This window comes from Synchiropus splendidus, chromosome 13 (genome assembly GCF_027744825.2).
Source record: "Synchiropus splendidus isolate RoL2022-P1 chromosome 13, RoL_Sspl_1.0, whole genome shotgun sequence".
NCBI lineage: Eukaryota > Metazoa > Chordata > Actinopteri > Syngnathiformes > Callionymidae > Synchiropus > Synchiropus splendidus.
In genome coordinates, this window is record NC_071346.1 from 9,455,591 (window position 1) to 9,471,394 (window position 15,804).

Genomic DNA, 15,804 nt, shown 5'->3' on the forward strand with positions numbered 1-15,804 from the left:
ACCAGGTGAGGATGATTGGAAGACATCTATCAGGCAGGACCGGACGGGTGTCAAGCTTCCGGGGTTGGATTTCCTGCGGGAGCAGAGAGCTGGGAAAGACGTTATGAAGCGGGGAACAATTGACGACAGAAGCCAATGTGGGCTGCCGAAGAAGGGACGTTATTAAGGCAGTCTATCCACCGAAAAATACGGGCCCTTGCTTTCCCTGACTTAAGGTGACTTCGCTTCATCAATGGGGTAAAAGGGCATGGGACTGGTGCAACCTTTTGAATGTTATACTGAGCATGATCTCGTCGGCAGAGACGCGTCCGTGGAATTCCAATTAGGGTCGGTGAGGCAGTCGCTCACTTTGAAGTGGAGTCGACCTATTTCTTAAAATCACAGCTCGGCCCGGTGAAGCAGTTCTGGCTCTGCTGGTGAGGTTTGGAGGGAAAGATTTGCTAACTAATACCGATGTTTCACTCTCCTCGCCCTACATACGCCTCATTCGCCAGTCTTTCTCGCCGTGTTTTTAGAGAGCTCAGACGGCTCAACCTGAACTCTTCAGTAGGAGTTTGTCCTCTAGACGATCAAATGGCCTTGTTTCAACCTGATCTTATGGAGACACTTTTCAAGCTAATGGTGGCTGTTACCGCTGGAAGCTGTTGTTCAGCGAAGATGGCGGCCTTGATGAGCTCCTGCCCTGAATAAACTTGCTTGGCAACGTACTTCAGCATGGCCTGAATACTTTTTTGGATGGTTGATGATGTTTTGTGTCCTGGCTCCTACACACTGAGCAGCTCGACACAGATGGGAGCGGAGCTTTAAAGGACACCAACTCAATTTGTGGAGGATTAGCTTGCCATAAAAACACATATAGATGGAAGAAAATGAACAATTGATTGTTAAAATACACTAAAAATATGTCCATATTTCCACACAAATATGGAGATATAGTGTCAGGTCCACTACTCTTTCAAGCCCAAAACATGCAGGAGAGGACAGGAAGAGGGAAGTGCACATGTCCTGAGAAGGCTCAGCTCATAAGCAACTGATTCTATAATGGTTGTTTGGTGTCAGAAGTAGGATGGAAGGTCATTCCGTTCAAGTGTCTTGTAAGAGACTGTATAAAGGAATACTAAAGGAAAGGAAGCTAAAAATCAGGGCGATTCTCTTTCACAAAACCCACTGACCTGAAGGTCGCAAAGTTTCCCTTACTGAACGAAAGCATCTAACAAATTCATATTTTCAAATGGCATTTCCAGCTCCTCAGAAGAAGAGAAGCCCATTTATTAGCGCAGAAACTACCTTCACCTTCCGCTCCTCTTCAAGCTGCTCTCACTTTCTTTTGCACAGCCTCATTTAAGAGGTGAAAGCCAATGAATATATCCTTGAGCTGATGTTAAATGCATCACAAAAGAACATCAGGACACTTCTAAAGCAATTCAGCCAACAGTCAAACTGTAAAATCACTGAATAGTATTTATAAGAACACGATAGAAATCTGTCTTTCTGGGAAGTTTCTGGACAATTTCTCCAAGACCTTGAGTTTGACAAATGTGAAAATGGTCACTTTAACTAACCTTTTTCGATTATTGTTGCCATAAAAGCAATGAGTCTATCCCTATAAACGGATTTTTTTTTTAATTAAAAAGGAACGAGAGTAGTCAGTGAGAGAAGAAAAACAGTGATAATCGCGTGACGATAAAGAGAAAGAGCATCATATGAAATAGAGCTGTGATAGGAGCTTGTCATTCCGCGCTGCGCCACTCAACGGCGCTCCAACTCCGTTGAGCCCATATTAACGCAGATTTTCCGAAAATGAATCCAACTAATTTTTATAAAACCCCTCACGGATCCCGATTAATAACAAGCCCATGTGATTTAAGTTAGATGCAGGTGGGAAGGAACGAGTTTCGGCGCGTGTTTTTGCGCGGGAGCTGCGCCGCTGTGGCTGACAAAAGCGCCACAGTGAAGCTGCAGGTCACTTCTCATGCACGGCGCGTCTGCGGCACCGACCACCGGCTCTGCGAGAACCATTTCCCCCCCGCGCCAAGGTGTCCGGCTACACCAGCCCCGTTCGCGTGGAACAGCCCCGGCGCCGCGCTCGGATCTGACATTTGATCTGTAATTTGGCGGCGCAGCGGGGAGACAGACGAGAGGAGACAACGCGTTGTGAATACTGAAGAAGTATTGACACCTCCAGTCCAGCTGCGCTCCGCTCGCCTAGAGGACAACTGATGGACGCGTGAAGACTGCGACCCGTTCCTGTTTGACGCGGCTGGGCTGACATGCTGTGAAGTGGACCGGAGCGGTATCGTCATGGCTTCCTTGTACCAGAGATTCAGCGGGAAGATCAACACGAACAACTCCTTCCCACACCGACCCGAGGCCAGTCACCTCCTGGGTGGACATGTAGCAGACGAGGAGAAGACCCCACAGACCCTGACGGACGGGAGACCCCACGTCCAGTATCACCGCAAGAAGTGCTCCAGGGAGGACGAAGACGTGAGTCCTCCAGTCAAAACCAATAATGGGGTTGACCTAACATAACCCTGGCGGATTATGACCTCCCGCTTTTCTACGCGCCGGGTGTCGCTGTCTGTGGTGCTGAATGTACGTAGTGGCTTTTATCTGATGAGACCGAGCGCAAGTCCTTTGTTGATCATGCTCAGTACATGCTCTCAAACTATTCCGGCTTTAATGGACCGCAGTGGTTGTTCGAGACAGAGGGCTCATTATTTAGCTGGGTTCAGCTGAGAAGCTGGAGCTATTCTAACTAGTATAACAGTGTCTCTTGACGGACATCTGATGACAGACAGGAGGACTTGTCTATTTCTAACTGGAGGATGTGCAGCTCCAACGTTGCACGACCTGTTGGAGCTGCACTTTTGATCCTCAGTAGCGCACACAAACACTGTTTACCGCCACAGGAAGTCTATTTTAGCCATTTTCCGACTGTGATTCAAAGATTAAATATCAAAATCGGAATTGAATTTTCAGCTCCTCTGTGTTTTAGACAGATTAGGAAGCTGCAACATGAGGGTCGATAATGAGCCTCATGAAGGTCAGTTCTGAAAAAAAGGATCAAAATGAGGTTTACTTTCTTAAATTAAATGTTCCAACTGGGCGCACGACGATAGATCGGTGTAGATTTTCTCAAACTACTGTTTGAATTTGTCTACTAACATTATTCTTTTTAATCAAACATAATCAGTGTCAAAAGTCTGAACTGTAAAGCAAGAGATTTGCAAAACATTCCACACATTTGAAGGGACACAAACCGCTACACAGAGTAGTTTTGTTTGGCCAACTATAGCTGTGACATACTGTAGTATCCTACAGCATGAAGTAATTTACTTCCAACTCAGTAGTTTTGTTGATGTGCTGTTGCTCTCTTTACAAGTTTCCAAACAGCAGTCTTACGTTGACTTTTCTTATTTAGTGGGTGAATTTGACGGTCATCTTTGCACAGGCGGTGGTGGTTTCCTCTTCTTTTGGTCACCAGTCGAGGGTGGGTGCAGGGAAGTAGCTGTCCAGGGTGTCCACTAACTCTTTCCCTAGTACCTGGTTATTACAGAAGCGACTGGGGCAGAAATATAATATCCAGACATTAAACATTGTCAAAAAAAGCTGTCTTCATTTTTTTTACTTGTGTACATTTATCTAAAAAACTATATTTAATTTTTGGTTTATGCTTTAAAAATTCGTTTTCCAAATATTTGCAGTCCATTATTCACTTAATAGGGAACATTTTCCAAATGTTTTTGTGATGATTCTGTCAAGATTTGTTTTTTTTTTTGTTCATAATAATGTTAAATAATACGTAATTTCATATTTTCTGTTTCTATTTTAGCCATTATGTCATTTGCTAATGTTGAGTATTGTCCTTCCTTCAACATGTTTTGGATGTTTCCGTCTCTACTGAAGGGCCTACAGAAGAGTCAAGGTGATGAGTCTTATAATCTCTGACTCTCACTTCTCACATCATCAGTAGATAATCTGCCGAAATGAGCAGCAGTAAATCTCGCGGCTGATCGAAATCAGAGTACAACCTGCTGTTTAAAGTGTGTCAGTGTAAGTCAACGGCAAAACACCAGCAGATCACTTTATTTAAAATGGCTGCCAACAGTGTGAGAGCAGCTGCATTATTGATGCCTGCCACAGCCACTGATCAGATTGGCAGCGCTGCTCCAGCTACCAGGAGAGTTTCCTGCCAGTCTAAACAGTGGAGGGAGTCTTTTTTTTCTAATTCCATTACGTCTCTGCTGTTAACCCTTTTGTCCCCTGCCGTCGTGCTGGAGCATGAAATTGCTTTTTTTTCACCCCCCTCCAGAGATGAGGAAACCAACGCTCCCATTGTCCAAAGTTGCAGCATGTTTTTGCTGTTGTTGCCGAGCGGGAGAGAGGAGAAATCGACTCATTACTCTTAATCTGTGTAATTAGCTCCGACTTCATTTGTTATATCCCGCAGTTTATTTGGGTTTGAGCTGAGCATTAGTCTAATTCCTTTTGTAAACAACGATTTAATTCGTTCACCGCTGGGTTCTTCTGAGGCAGGAAATGCCGCCGCGGGGTTTTTGCTTTTCGGATTGAATTGGAGTTTATATTGATGGACTGTTGTTGTGTGATTCTGGGAGAAATTAAATATCATATGGAAATATGAAATAACACACAATGACATCTCTAAGAACTATATAGTCATAACAGGCAGAACGGTGATATCGTGCTTACAGTGGTCAAAGACTCTGGGCAGTTGCAGTTTCCTCCTCAGATGTTACTAGATGATGGTAAATAAATTGTTAGCATGTGGATGACAAGTTGTTCCTCTACACATGTGACAGGGGGGCGGGCACTTATAGGTTACTGCTACAGAACCCATGGTGTAGGATCATAAGGTGTGCTGGATTTGGCCATATATCTTTAGTCTAAATCTCATTTATTCTAAATTATTAAATATTTTACCTAGATTTGTGACTAGTTTTGTCATTTAAAACACATTTTGAACATATTTTTACATTTTTAATTTGTTTAATTTTTCCTCAACTATGATATTTTTTTCCTCACAGTGTGTGAAAATCCTGACTTTTTTTTTATTTATAGATATATTTCAATAGATATATGATATTAAAGCCAAAGTAGGACACAGTAGGTTTGAGGAGGAGTCTGATACATGGATAAATAAAGTTCTCAACCTGGATGACAGAGATGCAACACAACACAAAACATGAATATAGAATGTTGAGGTAGATGAAAAAATTGTCAGCATCGGGCATTAAAGCTTTTTCGGCTTGCAACTGACTGGCCACCTTTCCAGGGTATCCCATCTCACTTGTCAGGTTAAGCTATAAATTGTTACCTGGAAGTGCTGATGCAGAGTGTCTTATACTGTTCTCTCAAACGAAATGCGAGAAACACCTGACACTGCTGCTGAATTGAAAGGAAACGTTTATCCCCTCGGAAAGACTAGTCTTGGGCAACATTCCTCGCAGTCACACATGCTTCCAGGGGAATCCGCCGCTCGTGTAATTTCAGTCAGCAGCCGTACGAGAAGCCGTTCCGTAATTTATTTTCCATCTGGTTTGACTGATAAATGGTGTGTCAAGACTCCTTTGAGGTATTGACTCACCACCTCTGTGTTTATTTGGTCATAAATACGCCGTCGAGTGTGAAAACGGCGTGAAAAAGAAGAAAGAAATCAGAAAAGAAAGACGGTTGTTTAGGCTGCAGAGCAACTTAATTATGGGATGGCCAATGGCCAATGGCCAAGCGCTATAAATAGCTTTGTAGTTTCTCAGCTTTAGTGTGACAGTCATGAATCATCATATCTGTCTGAAGCAAACTCCTGTGGTGCTCTTCCAAACCGCACACCTCACAGCAGCCATATGCAAATTTAAGTCTTGCAGTCCGTATGAAACTGAGAACATCGGCGACTGTTGTTGTGACTGCGTGTGGCTGATTCGCCGCATCCTTCTTTTATCACGGTTTATAATGGCTGCGTGTAACGCTTTAGTAACTCCTCCTCCCCCTCGGCTGCGCACTTGTGATTAAAGGTGCACGGGGAGAGTGTTCTAATGCGACTTTCAATGGAGAGGGAAAGTTTGATGGCCTCTCGCAGGAGGCCGAGGGCGACCGTGAGATGGTTGGCTTGCACAGACGGCATCTCTGGAGGCTCAAACCTGCAGCCAGCATTTGCATCTCTGTAGATTCAGGAGATTGTCTCTCACTGTTATCAGGGCTAATTCAACTCTTACAAATGAGAAAAACACATCCAGTCAAACTGAAATTTGTTGTGCTGCTATGACTGTAGATTCAACTGCTGCAGTGCATTATGGTACTTGAAGTACAATTGGGCCATTACTGAAAGCCATTGTGAATCAGTATAAGGGACTGTTTGGATAAAATAGTTGCGTTTTACAAGGATGGATGAGTGTATCTATATATTTTTTTGTCTGTAAAAGGTGGCAGTTTTCAATGAACGACAGCCTGGAAGAGAGTCCACCTGAAGATCATCAATATGTTGTGCTTTCAGAGGGAGAATGTTCTGTTCAATGAGGCAGATTTTCAAGGTTGAATTCAACAGAAAAAAACATACCGCCATTTCAGTCAGTGTCATGTTTCACCTTCTGAGGAACTACTTCCTGTGGTAACAAAATGAATTATGTGAATAAATATTTAAAAATTCTGCTCAACTCAAACTAAATTTGTTAGGTAATACAGTGGTACCTCGGTTTTCGAACGTCCCGGACTTTGAAAAAATTGGAGTTCGAACAAAAATTTTGAGATTTTTTTGCTTCTGATTTCGAACGAAATTCCGGGACTCGAACGCCCCCGAAAAAAGCTGGAAAAAACATAACGTGCACGGACCGATCAGCTGACCCACGGCGCGTTTTGTTATTGTGTATAACGCAGCCTCTGTGTGCAGACGTGTCCCGTTAGCTACATTTACTGACTGTTTGGACCGTGGTAGAGTGTCACAAGGGAGATGCTCGCTCTCCACACCTCCGAGGCTGGAGCGCTCACTCCAGGGTTTGATGTCCTGTTGTGGGCTGGAGCTGGGACAGGGATGAGGCGAGTCTGGGACAGAGCGTGACTTGGTTTATGACTTTGTCACAGCCAAACTGCACAGAAGCGCACATTCAGAGCTGGACACGCACCGGGCACCTCTTCACTTCTGGAGAGACGTCACTCACTCGGCAACCCCTCCCACATGCAGCGGCCACACACATAGAGGAACAGCGCACCTGCAGCAGACACTCTACATTCACTCCAACAAAAGACCATTTTAAGGCTTGGAACGCATCATTTCTTTTTCCATTCATTGTAATGGGAAGAATCGATTCAGATTACAAACAAATTGCTTGAACGGCAGTCTGGAACGGATTGTGGTCGAGAACCGAGGTACCACTGTAGTTGTTTCCAGGACAGCTCCAAACAAACAAGGTCAAAGAAGGTCATCGTATCAGCTTGTTATTGTAAACAAAAACCTGAACTTTCCTTTTGTGTTCTCAGCCTGCTCTACAGGTGGTTTCAGTGTCACCACATGCTCAGAGAAACTCTGGACAGTTTTAGGCTCACGTAAAATATTTCAGATGAGATGGTGACTCCATGTTCTTTGTCCCTTAGCTGCATTTTGATTAAATAATGTTTACTTTTTCAGCCCCAAGTCGTTTTTCGAAGTCCATTCCCTGGACTTCAATGAAAACAACACACAAAAATGCATTAAAAATGTGTCAGAGACGGGGTAATTAAAGAAGCTAAAAATCTCTGAACAGGTAGCCTTGTTAATTTACTTCCTGAAACGCTCCGGCTGCGTCAGCAGGAAGTGAAAGTTGAAGAGAATGAACGATAAATGGCGCTACCCAGAGGATTCAGGTGCTAAATCTAATTCACACCGAATACATCAACCTGAGGGCAGAGACGCACATGCTCACCTACACACACACACACACACACACACACGCGCCCGGCGTCTGTCCTCACTTGCACTCCCACTCACAGATACTCTAGATCTAAGTAAGAGTCTGGCTCACTTCCCGAGTCGTGGTTCAGCCCGCTGCTCAGCTTTGAGGTCTGCAGCTGAGGAGATAAATTAGCAGAGGGAGCCGAACAAGCTGCCGGATGAAAGACAGACCTTATTAGATCAGGTGATGACTGTTTGGCTTGGTTACCTGCTGAACTGACCTGAAACAGAAATACATCTGTGGGGAGAGTTGCAGTCGTCAGGTGGGATTAAAAGGCAACACAACCGCCAGCTTTTACAGCCGGAACAACTCTGCTATGATGCTTCGCAAGAACACAGAAGGGAGGATCAGCTTCCCTCCACAACAGCAGCCTTTCTCACCATGTGTTGGGTTTAAAGCAGCATGACCTGAAATCATGAGAGGCGAAGAAGAGAGTGCAGGCTGGGTGGAATAAGCAGAGAGGGGATGAAGTCAAATTGCTTATGTTAATAAGGAGGGAAAACTGGATGCTTTCAGTAAGAATGTCAGCTTTAGTAACATAATTTTTGTAAAATGAAAGATTATAATTTGGTAATGTTTATTTGACTACTTTTTTAGTTTGACACTGACCTTATAAACAAGGCAGATCATAACCTGCATGTGAGCTCCAAGCCACGCTTTGTCCAGCTGTAGTTTAGAGTCACTTTTCAGGACCAGATCCGAAACAAGTATATTAGAGGGACGGCTCATGTGGAGAAGTTTGGGGACCAGGTTAGGAAGGTGAGGTGGTCAAGGCAAAAGAGGAAGGTGAACACTGAGGTTCATGGATGTGGTGAACTTGAGAAATGCTGAAGGATGTGATGCCTTCAGGTGCCTCCTCCTCCTCCAGGCCAACTTCTTCTGCTATGCTAATTTTAAGGCCAAACATAATTTAAAACTAAATCCAATCGATTCATCTGCTATATTATTTTTCAGTTCCCGTGTTGCACTGACAACAAAATATGAAAGATGACAGCCTTTGCCCAAATAAGCATTGTGTACAGGTGTTGTAACACTGAGCTACAAGCGTCAACAGAATGAGGATAAAGAAAGATGGTGTCGGACAGATGGCTGGAGATGACGCTGGTTTTGACAGAACGCTGAGGCTGAGAAAAGGGAGAATAATGAAGATTGATCTGCTGTGACAAACTCTCGGGGAGGCGCCGCGTGAGACAAACAAACCCGGGAGTAACGTTGCAGTTAAAAGCCGGAGTGATCGATAATGTGATGTCTCACTGTGGGATGAAGGCGAATCACGCCACTCATGATTTTGAAGGGCATGAAAAGGCAAATTCCGTCTGGCCCCTCCCTCAGGACGGAGCTGCATCCTCAGCAGGGCCTTGTGCTCAGCGTTGCCATGGTTGCAAAGGTGGAAAGGGTAAGGCTGGAAGCTCTGGGAACACTGTTGCTCACTAATGGCTTCGGCTGCCATCTGGCGATGACGCAGCTCTTCTTCCGCACTTGTTCTTTTTAGGCTCAGGGTGGATATTCGCTGTGACGGCTGTCACTCACGCTCTGTTTTAACTGCTCAGAGAGACATCAACAGGTCATCCACCCCCCTCCCAACAGCACCTCCAAGCTGTGTTGACACACCATTTATCAAACACCCTTCTCCTCCAGCGACCTGTCAACAACCCGTCAGCGGGGCTTCAGCGCACAGCCATCCATCTCGTTGTTTACTCTCCCATTCCTCCGCAAATATTATCCATCCTATGAATTCAATAATGCTCCTGCGACTCTTTCAAGATGGAAGCTTTTAAGCGGAGCAAAACATTGTTTCCTTTTTCATTTCCACATCGGCTTCCACCCAGGGTCTGATGAAATATTAATGTCGGGAAAAGACGGCCACGTCTCATGTTGAAAAGGAAGTCTGATGTTCGGCTTTTTGATGGCAGTCGTAGCCGCTCGCGGCTGTTCAGAGGAGATTAACTCGCTGCTGCTTAAAACGTTCTGGTTAACCTTGCAGCTCAATGTATTCATTTGGCTTCATGACTTAGCTCCTGCTTCTTTCATGAATTGAGTGAGCGCATAGTTGAGTTTCCAGCCTCGCCGTCGTCATCTGGTGAAGTGTATTGATGTCGCTCTTTGTGTCGTCCTGGTAACCCGCATACAATGGCGGTCTTGGATGGCGAAGAATCAAGGATCAAGGAAGGTGTCTATGTTGGTATAGTTCTGACACAAGCTGCTACTACCACCACTTGCCAGGCCTCCTTCAATCCATGAGTTCATTGCACATGTTCAACGCAGTTGAATGGCCCCCCCACAGTGGGATTTTGACCCCATATATTTGACCACATTTTCATTCATAGGTGCCTTGCACACACAGGGTCGCCTCTTAAGGAAGACTGCTAAAGACGTACAATGTTCTCTGCCTCACCCTCGGACTCCTGATCTGCATGACTGGCGCCCAACGTAGGGCATAAATAACGTCAGGAGAATGTACCTTTCTCCACCACATGAGCGATGTTTGGCCCCCAGCCACTCCACCAATCACACAAAGAGTCTCACAACACTGCAAAAGTGCGACCCACTACTCAGTTTTATACTAGCTGATACATTGTTCAGTGAAAGGTGCAGCCTTTAACCCTAAAACTTACTTTCACAGGATCAGCCGTAACATCGACATGCAAGCAGAAGGCTGAAGGCTAAATATTTAACACAGATAAATGCTGAAGAAGAAACAAAATGGCCAATGACAAGCAGTAAAAACCACAACTCCCCTCCCTCCCTGCAGCCTCGCCGAGGCCCCCGGTCAATTGTGTTTGAGCCTCCTGACCATAATGATCATCTTGATTCTTATTTTCCATTAGGACTTTACAATGCAATATCAGACCCTCACGTCTTCCCCGAAGGAAGTCTGGAAATTCATTAGAATTGCGATCAGATACTCTTCTCCCGCCGCAGCAGAGGCCGCGGAAGTTCCACCCACTGTCAGGTGTTTGAAGGTGCAAAATAAAATTGAGGTTAACATATTCGTTTTAGCTCCCAGAAGTCTCTCCGTCCTTCAGCAAACGTGATTAGCTTCTTTGAAGGAAGAGACGGCAGCGTCCCCGTGCTGCTGTTTGGGCTGCTCACCTCAAAGGAGTAAACACTGCATTCAAAGAAATGCTTCTGATCAGACAGGAAGTAACTGGAGGGAAATCAGTGATGATGAAGAGAAAAAGAAATGTCTGCGTCGATGTTTCTGTCGGCGACGCCAGTGCAGCAGAGCAGAGCAGCCATTCCTCCTGAGTCCTCTCACAGTCTGTGAGACCGAGCGGCAGTAATCCGCCGTGTCACGCAGGCAGATTCTCTTATCGACCCTGCCATGATACCGCAGCGACACACCCGAGGGAGACGCACACCAGCGCAGACACACTGGCACATCATTGCTTCGTGGCGGAAACACATGCTCCGAGTGAAAAGGCAGAGCTTTGAAGTCGGCAAAGTCACAATAAATCCTGCAACAACAATTTACTGCTGAGGTCTTTTTTTGTTTAGCGGGAAAACTGTTTGTTTATGTGGAGGGAGTTTGATGGAGACTCATTCTTTCACCAACACCTTGGTGAAGGAAACCATATGATCATCTGGGTTTAGTCTCTCTGTTGGTTTAATAACCTCAATTCAGATTCAAACAAACTTTGCAACACATGTTGATGAAGAGACATAGAACAAACTGGAAATCTGGAAAGGTACTGCCACCTGCTGTCTCAGTGGGCTCACTGCTATCAACCATATTTCAGTATAAAATGTTAAGTGATAAAATACATTAGTAAAGTGTTTATTCAACACAAAATGAGATGTCTGCTTTCTTTTGAAGGGTCTTTATTTGTTTGATTTGATTTGTTTTGTTCTAGCTTTATCCCTCTGGGTTTTCTAAATTATAAAAAAAGTAGTATCATAAATAAAATAGAAAAACATGAAATTATTGCATATTAAAATCTATATATTTTTTAATCTAAAAATTGAAAGTATTATTTAGTAACAACAGTGGATTTGTGTGTTTTGTAATTTTAATCTTTTTAAATTTTTCGAATTATTACGATGTGATTTTGTATGTGTTGTTTCACTATAATGTTTTAAATGTACTGTCTGCAGTCGAATGGCATAAAGACACAGTCAGTAATCTTGATCTTATTTGATGACCTGACACACATTTCGTACCAATTACTTTTCAAGAAACCCGACCCTCTTCCTCTGATAGCTCACTTGACCTGACACGCGTCGAGCGCATTAGCGCGGCCAATCCTGAGGTTGAATATACTATCCTCATTGGAACAGATAGAGTTCACACCTGGTGACCTTTTCCCCGATAAAGGATCGAGTTTAACAACCAGAAAAAAGACGGTTCAGTTTAACATGTAAAACGGGGGAATATTTACTTCCTCTGTCTGTTATCGTCGCCCCTACAGTAAATCTCTTTACTGAGGTCTGAGTTTAAGTTCAGCATAGAGGAAGTCCTTGAAGTGGAATATTTCCGTCTCCATCCATCTCCATTATGGTTGTGATAAAGGACCCTATCTTTGCCTTCACCTCCTTGCCTGAGTAACTTAAGTGTGCCGGCGCAGTGCCGCGACTAAGCGGGCCGTCTCTCCCGCCTCCAGCTCTGGTTTAGTTTCTGCTGAATAACACATGAGGTTGGCTTCCATCCTCGCTGGGACTGACTTGCGTTCAAGTCTCTGTGGTGGAGACAGGAGCGTTGTCCCTCCAGCCATGAAGGTAGGCCTGCCACTTTTTTTCTTACGCGGTTCTGAACCAGACGTCCGCCGAAGATTGGATGTGTGGCCTGTCTTGTGCTTTCAGTCAAGCCTGCAGTCAATATTTTGGCGCTGCTCCTCAATGTGGCGAGTCTGAACGAGAGATGGAGGAAGTGGGAGATTGCTTTTTCCCAGAGCACAGAGTCGATGGCAGAGTTCTGTGATGTTGCCGGGCTCACGCGGGGCGGAACGGAGATGGTAGAGATGATGATTGTTTGGTGGAGCAGCGCAGCAGAAAGTGATTCTGTCTCCGAAATGGTGCCACTCCGATGATGGCGAGAAGCAAATATCAAGATGACTGACGTTACTTCACCTCACTCCAGGTGCATTCTGGGAGTCTTTGTTTTCAGGTAGAGATGTTTTAAACGTTCAAGTCAGACATGAGCACTTACTTAAAGTTACTACAAGTGTTAATACTGTCTGTCCGCTTGACGGAAGGCAGTTTTCGCTCTGGATATATTGAATCCATCCGCTGCTGATGAGAATTTCCCATTGGGTTTGGAAAACTGCTGAGTCAGCAAATAAATCTCTTTAGGCTCGTCATTTATCAGCAGCAGCTATTACACACGTTTAACTTTTGATGATTAATAAATATGAATAAATGACGCTTCAAGTGTGAGTGCAATGACTAACCCGGTATCCGATGAAAAACGACTCCGCTGGCGGGGAATCGATGAATCGAGCATAACTACATCAAGGTGACGCCGGCGTGGAAGACATTTATAAATAACGGAGGGAAAACAGCGAAAGCAGCAGAAGAAAGGAAGATAAATTGTTGGGTGGCTAGTTGTCCGAAAGCGCGGATTATTTATTGTGAACACATTAGCGAGCTAGCTCGTAAGACACTTTGTCACCTGGTAGAAGTATTATCAAAGGTTTACGGAACAATTATTTGAACACAATTACTGAAAGCAACAACTGTAATAGCGCATAATGATCAGAGGGTTCAGGAGTCAAAGTTGGTTGTAGTTTGATCAATGAAGTACTGATCGATCAACAGGGCTACAGTTCAGTTTACTGGCTTACACACAGTTATTCCGAACAAAAGACCATTATTTACAAGATACATTCTGGGTCGGACTGGCTCATTTTGGAAGGGTTTTTTTTTCTTCTCTTTGTTCTCAGTGATCGCAAACCCAGAAACCGACCAGCTAGCGATATTGGGGCTCAGTCGGACACCATTTTACAGGCGTATTGTTCACCTTTTTTCCATTGTTTTGAGTCAGAATTTTAACGCTTTCTGTCACTGTCAATTTAGATTTCTAAGCCACTTCTACTTTTTACCTTTTTTGAGAATTGCACGTTAGTATACAATCTACAGTGTCAGTAGAGTTGCAGAACAGTTTTATGCGATCAATGCTGCATGAATATTCAATATACAGTAGTTACGATCCATCGATTGTCACAGTCAGTTCAGCTATAAGGAACCAAAGCAGTCCAAAGACAGTCTCATATAATAGTAGGTGAAACACCAGTGAAAATCACAGGCAAGAGCTGCTTTGGAAAATGGCTAAAACATACTGAGAAAAGGTGCACACCAACTAGTCAACAACTTTATAGTCACGTCGATTCACATTGCTCATGACTCAGTGTTCATCCCGATGATGAGAAAGATGAGGCGTGGTTAACATTCTTCCTTGTTTACGTTGTTCTGAGTGCAGAACACTTGCTTTCCAAACAGTTTGAATTTTATTTCTTATGATACCATTGATATTTCAAATGCTAAAGAGGTGTCTGATTGTATGGGTAAAATAAATGTGGTGCAGTAATGTTCAGAAGAAAGTGAGCAGCATGGCACATGACGCTGGAGGTGGGGTGGATTGGAATAAAGCAAAAATAAATGCTCAAAAAATGCGTATAGTCTGTCAGTGTCAGTGCCTGGTGAGCTGCTCGACTTCCTCTGTCCAGTGCCGTATATTGTTTCCATCAGAACCAGTTAAGAAGTCGTATATTGACGAATGAGAAGGATCATTTGGAGAGCAGAAGCGGAGAGAAGCTTCTCTCTGTTGTGAACCACGTGCAGTGGAGCCGACGAATCACACACTTTCTGATGTGTATCTAGAGACTTTCCAATCTGTTGCCGGTGAATGGCACTTTCATTGGATGCTTTGTAGATAAATGGCTGTCGGGAGAAACAACAAGGTAAACAACTCTTAGGGGGTGGAGGTGGAGGGGCGCTCCCTAAAGTGCTGGGGTCTGTGTGTGGTGTGTAATGCTGATCTCTGCTGAGCGGCGGTGTGTTGCTAATGGCCCAGGTAAGTGGTTCACTGCCGATTGTTGTGAAGTTCCTCTGTCGATGGCTTGTGTTTCAGAGATTAGTGTGGCTGTCTGTGCCTCCTGGACACTGTCCCTTCGCGACTCTCCTCCAGAGTTCCGACCCAGTTGAGGTGTTAGGTCTCACTCAAGTCTGAAGAAATCCATAGCAGCTGCTGACAGGAGGAAAACAGCTACACTTCCCTGCCCACTTAACTTTAATGCGGCGTGTTTATGCTGAGATGCTGACTGTGGGATTATTCTCACAGGGAGCTGAGGTGTGTCCAGTTTATGAGCCGCTCACTCTTCATCATCATCATCTCTTCATCTCTCAGCATCTTCCTCACCGCTCACACTTCGGTTCTGTAGCACAGAGTGAAGCCGCGTCGCTAAAATGAACACGCGAAAGTTGTCCCGAGTGGAGAGACTGTGGAAGGTGAGTGTTTCCTCTCAGAGTAAAGGGCAATTTCTTAATTTAATTGTCACTGCCCGGGGCATTTAGCAGCAATTAAGACGCCTGTAATGAAGGTTCTGAGGCGCTGGACCTTCCTGTGAAGGGTATTTTCAAAATAATTACAGGCTGTTTCCGCTTGACAAAGTGCAGCGCTTTGTAGTTAACAGTGCGCGGACGTCGTCTGTGGCATTTTGCTGTGTGACTGGTTGGGAAACATTCAACGCTGTGAGCTTTAAAAAACACTCTGAAGTCTCATCAGACGTCTTCGCAGAAAATATAATTGGTCAGCTTAAAAACAAGAATGAATAAATAGGGTCTTCTTCTAAACTTGTGCTTTGTTTATGTCGGTTAAAAAGTAGAAGTGGAGTCGCTGGATTGGGTTCAAAAAACCTTAATGCAC

General features: G+C 44.5%; 1 protein-coding gene across 5 annotated transcripts in view; it reads left to right on the plus strand.

Annotated features, from left to right (window-relative positions):
- The window catches only part of LOC128769584 (dipeptidyl aminopeptidase-like protein 6), a 65,641-nt gene that overhangs the window by 16,193 nt on the left and 33,644 nt on the right, over positions 1 to 15,804 (plus strand). For 2 of the 5 annotated variants that reach the window (XM_053883412.1, XM_053883413.1), the window contains exon 1: positions 1,733 to 2,487. The exons of 1 other annotated variant lie outside the window; for it this stretch is intronic. In XM_053883412.1, the coding sequence (XP_053739387.1) occupies positions 2,302 to 2,487 (186 nt within the window). In that variant the 5' untranslated portion in view covers positions 1,733 to 2,301. Of the gene's footprint in view, positions 1 to 1,732; positions 2,488 to 15,804 lie in introns of those variants that run through there. 2 more of the 5 variants (XM_053883415.1, XM_053883418.1) reach the window with 1 other exon arrangement.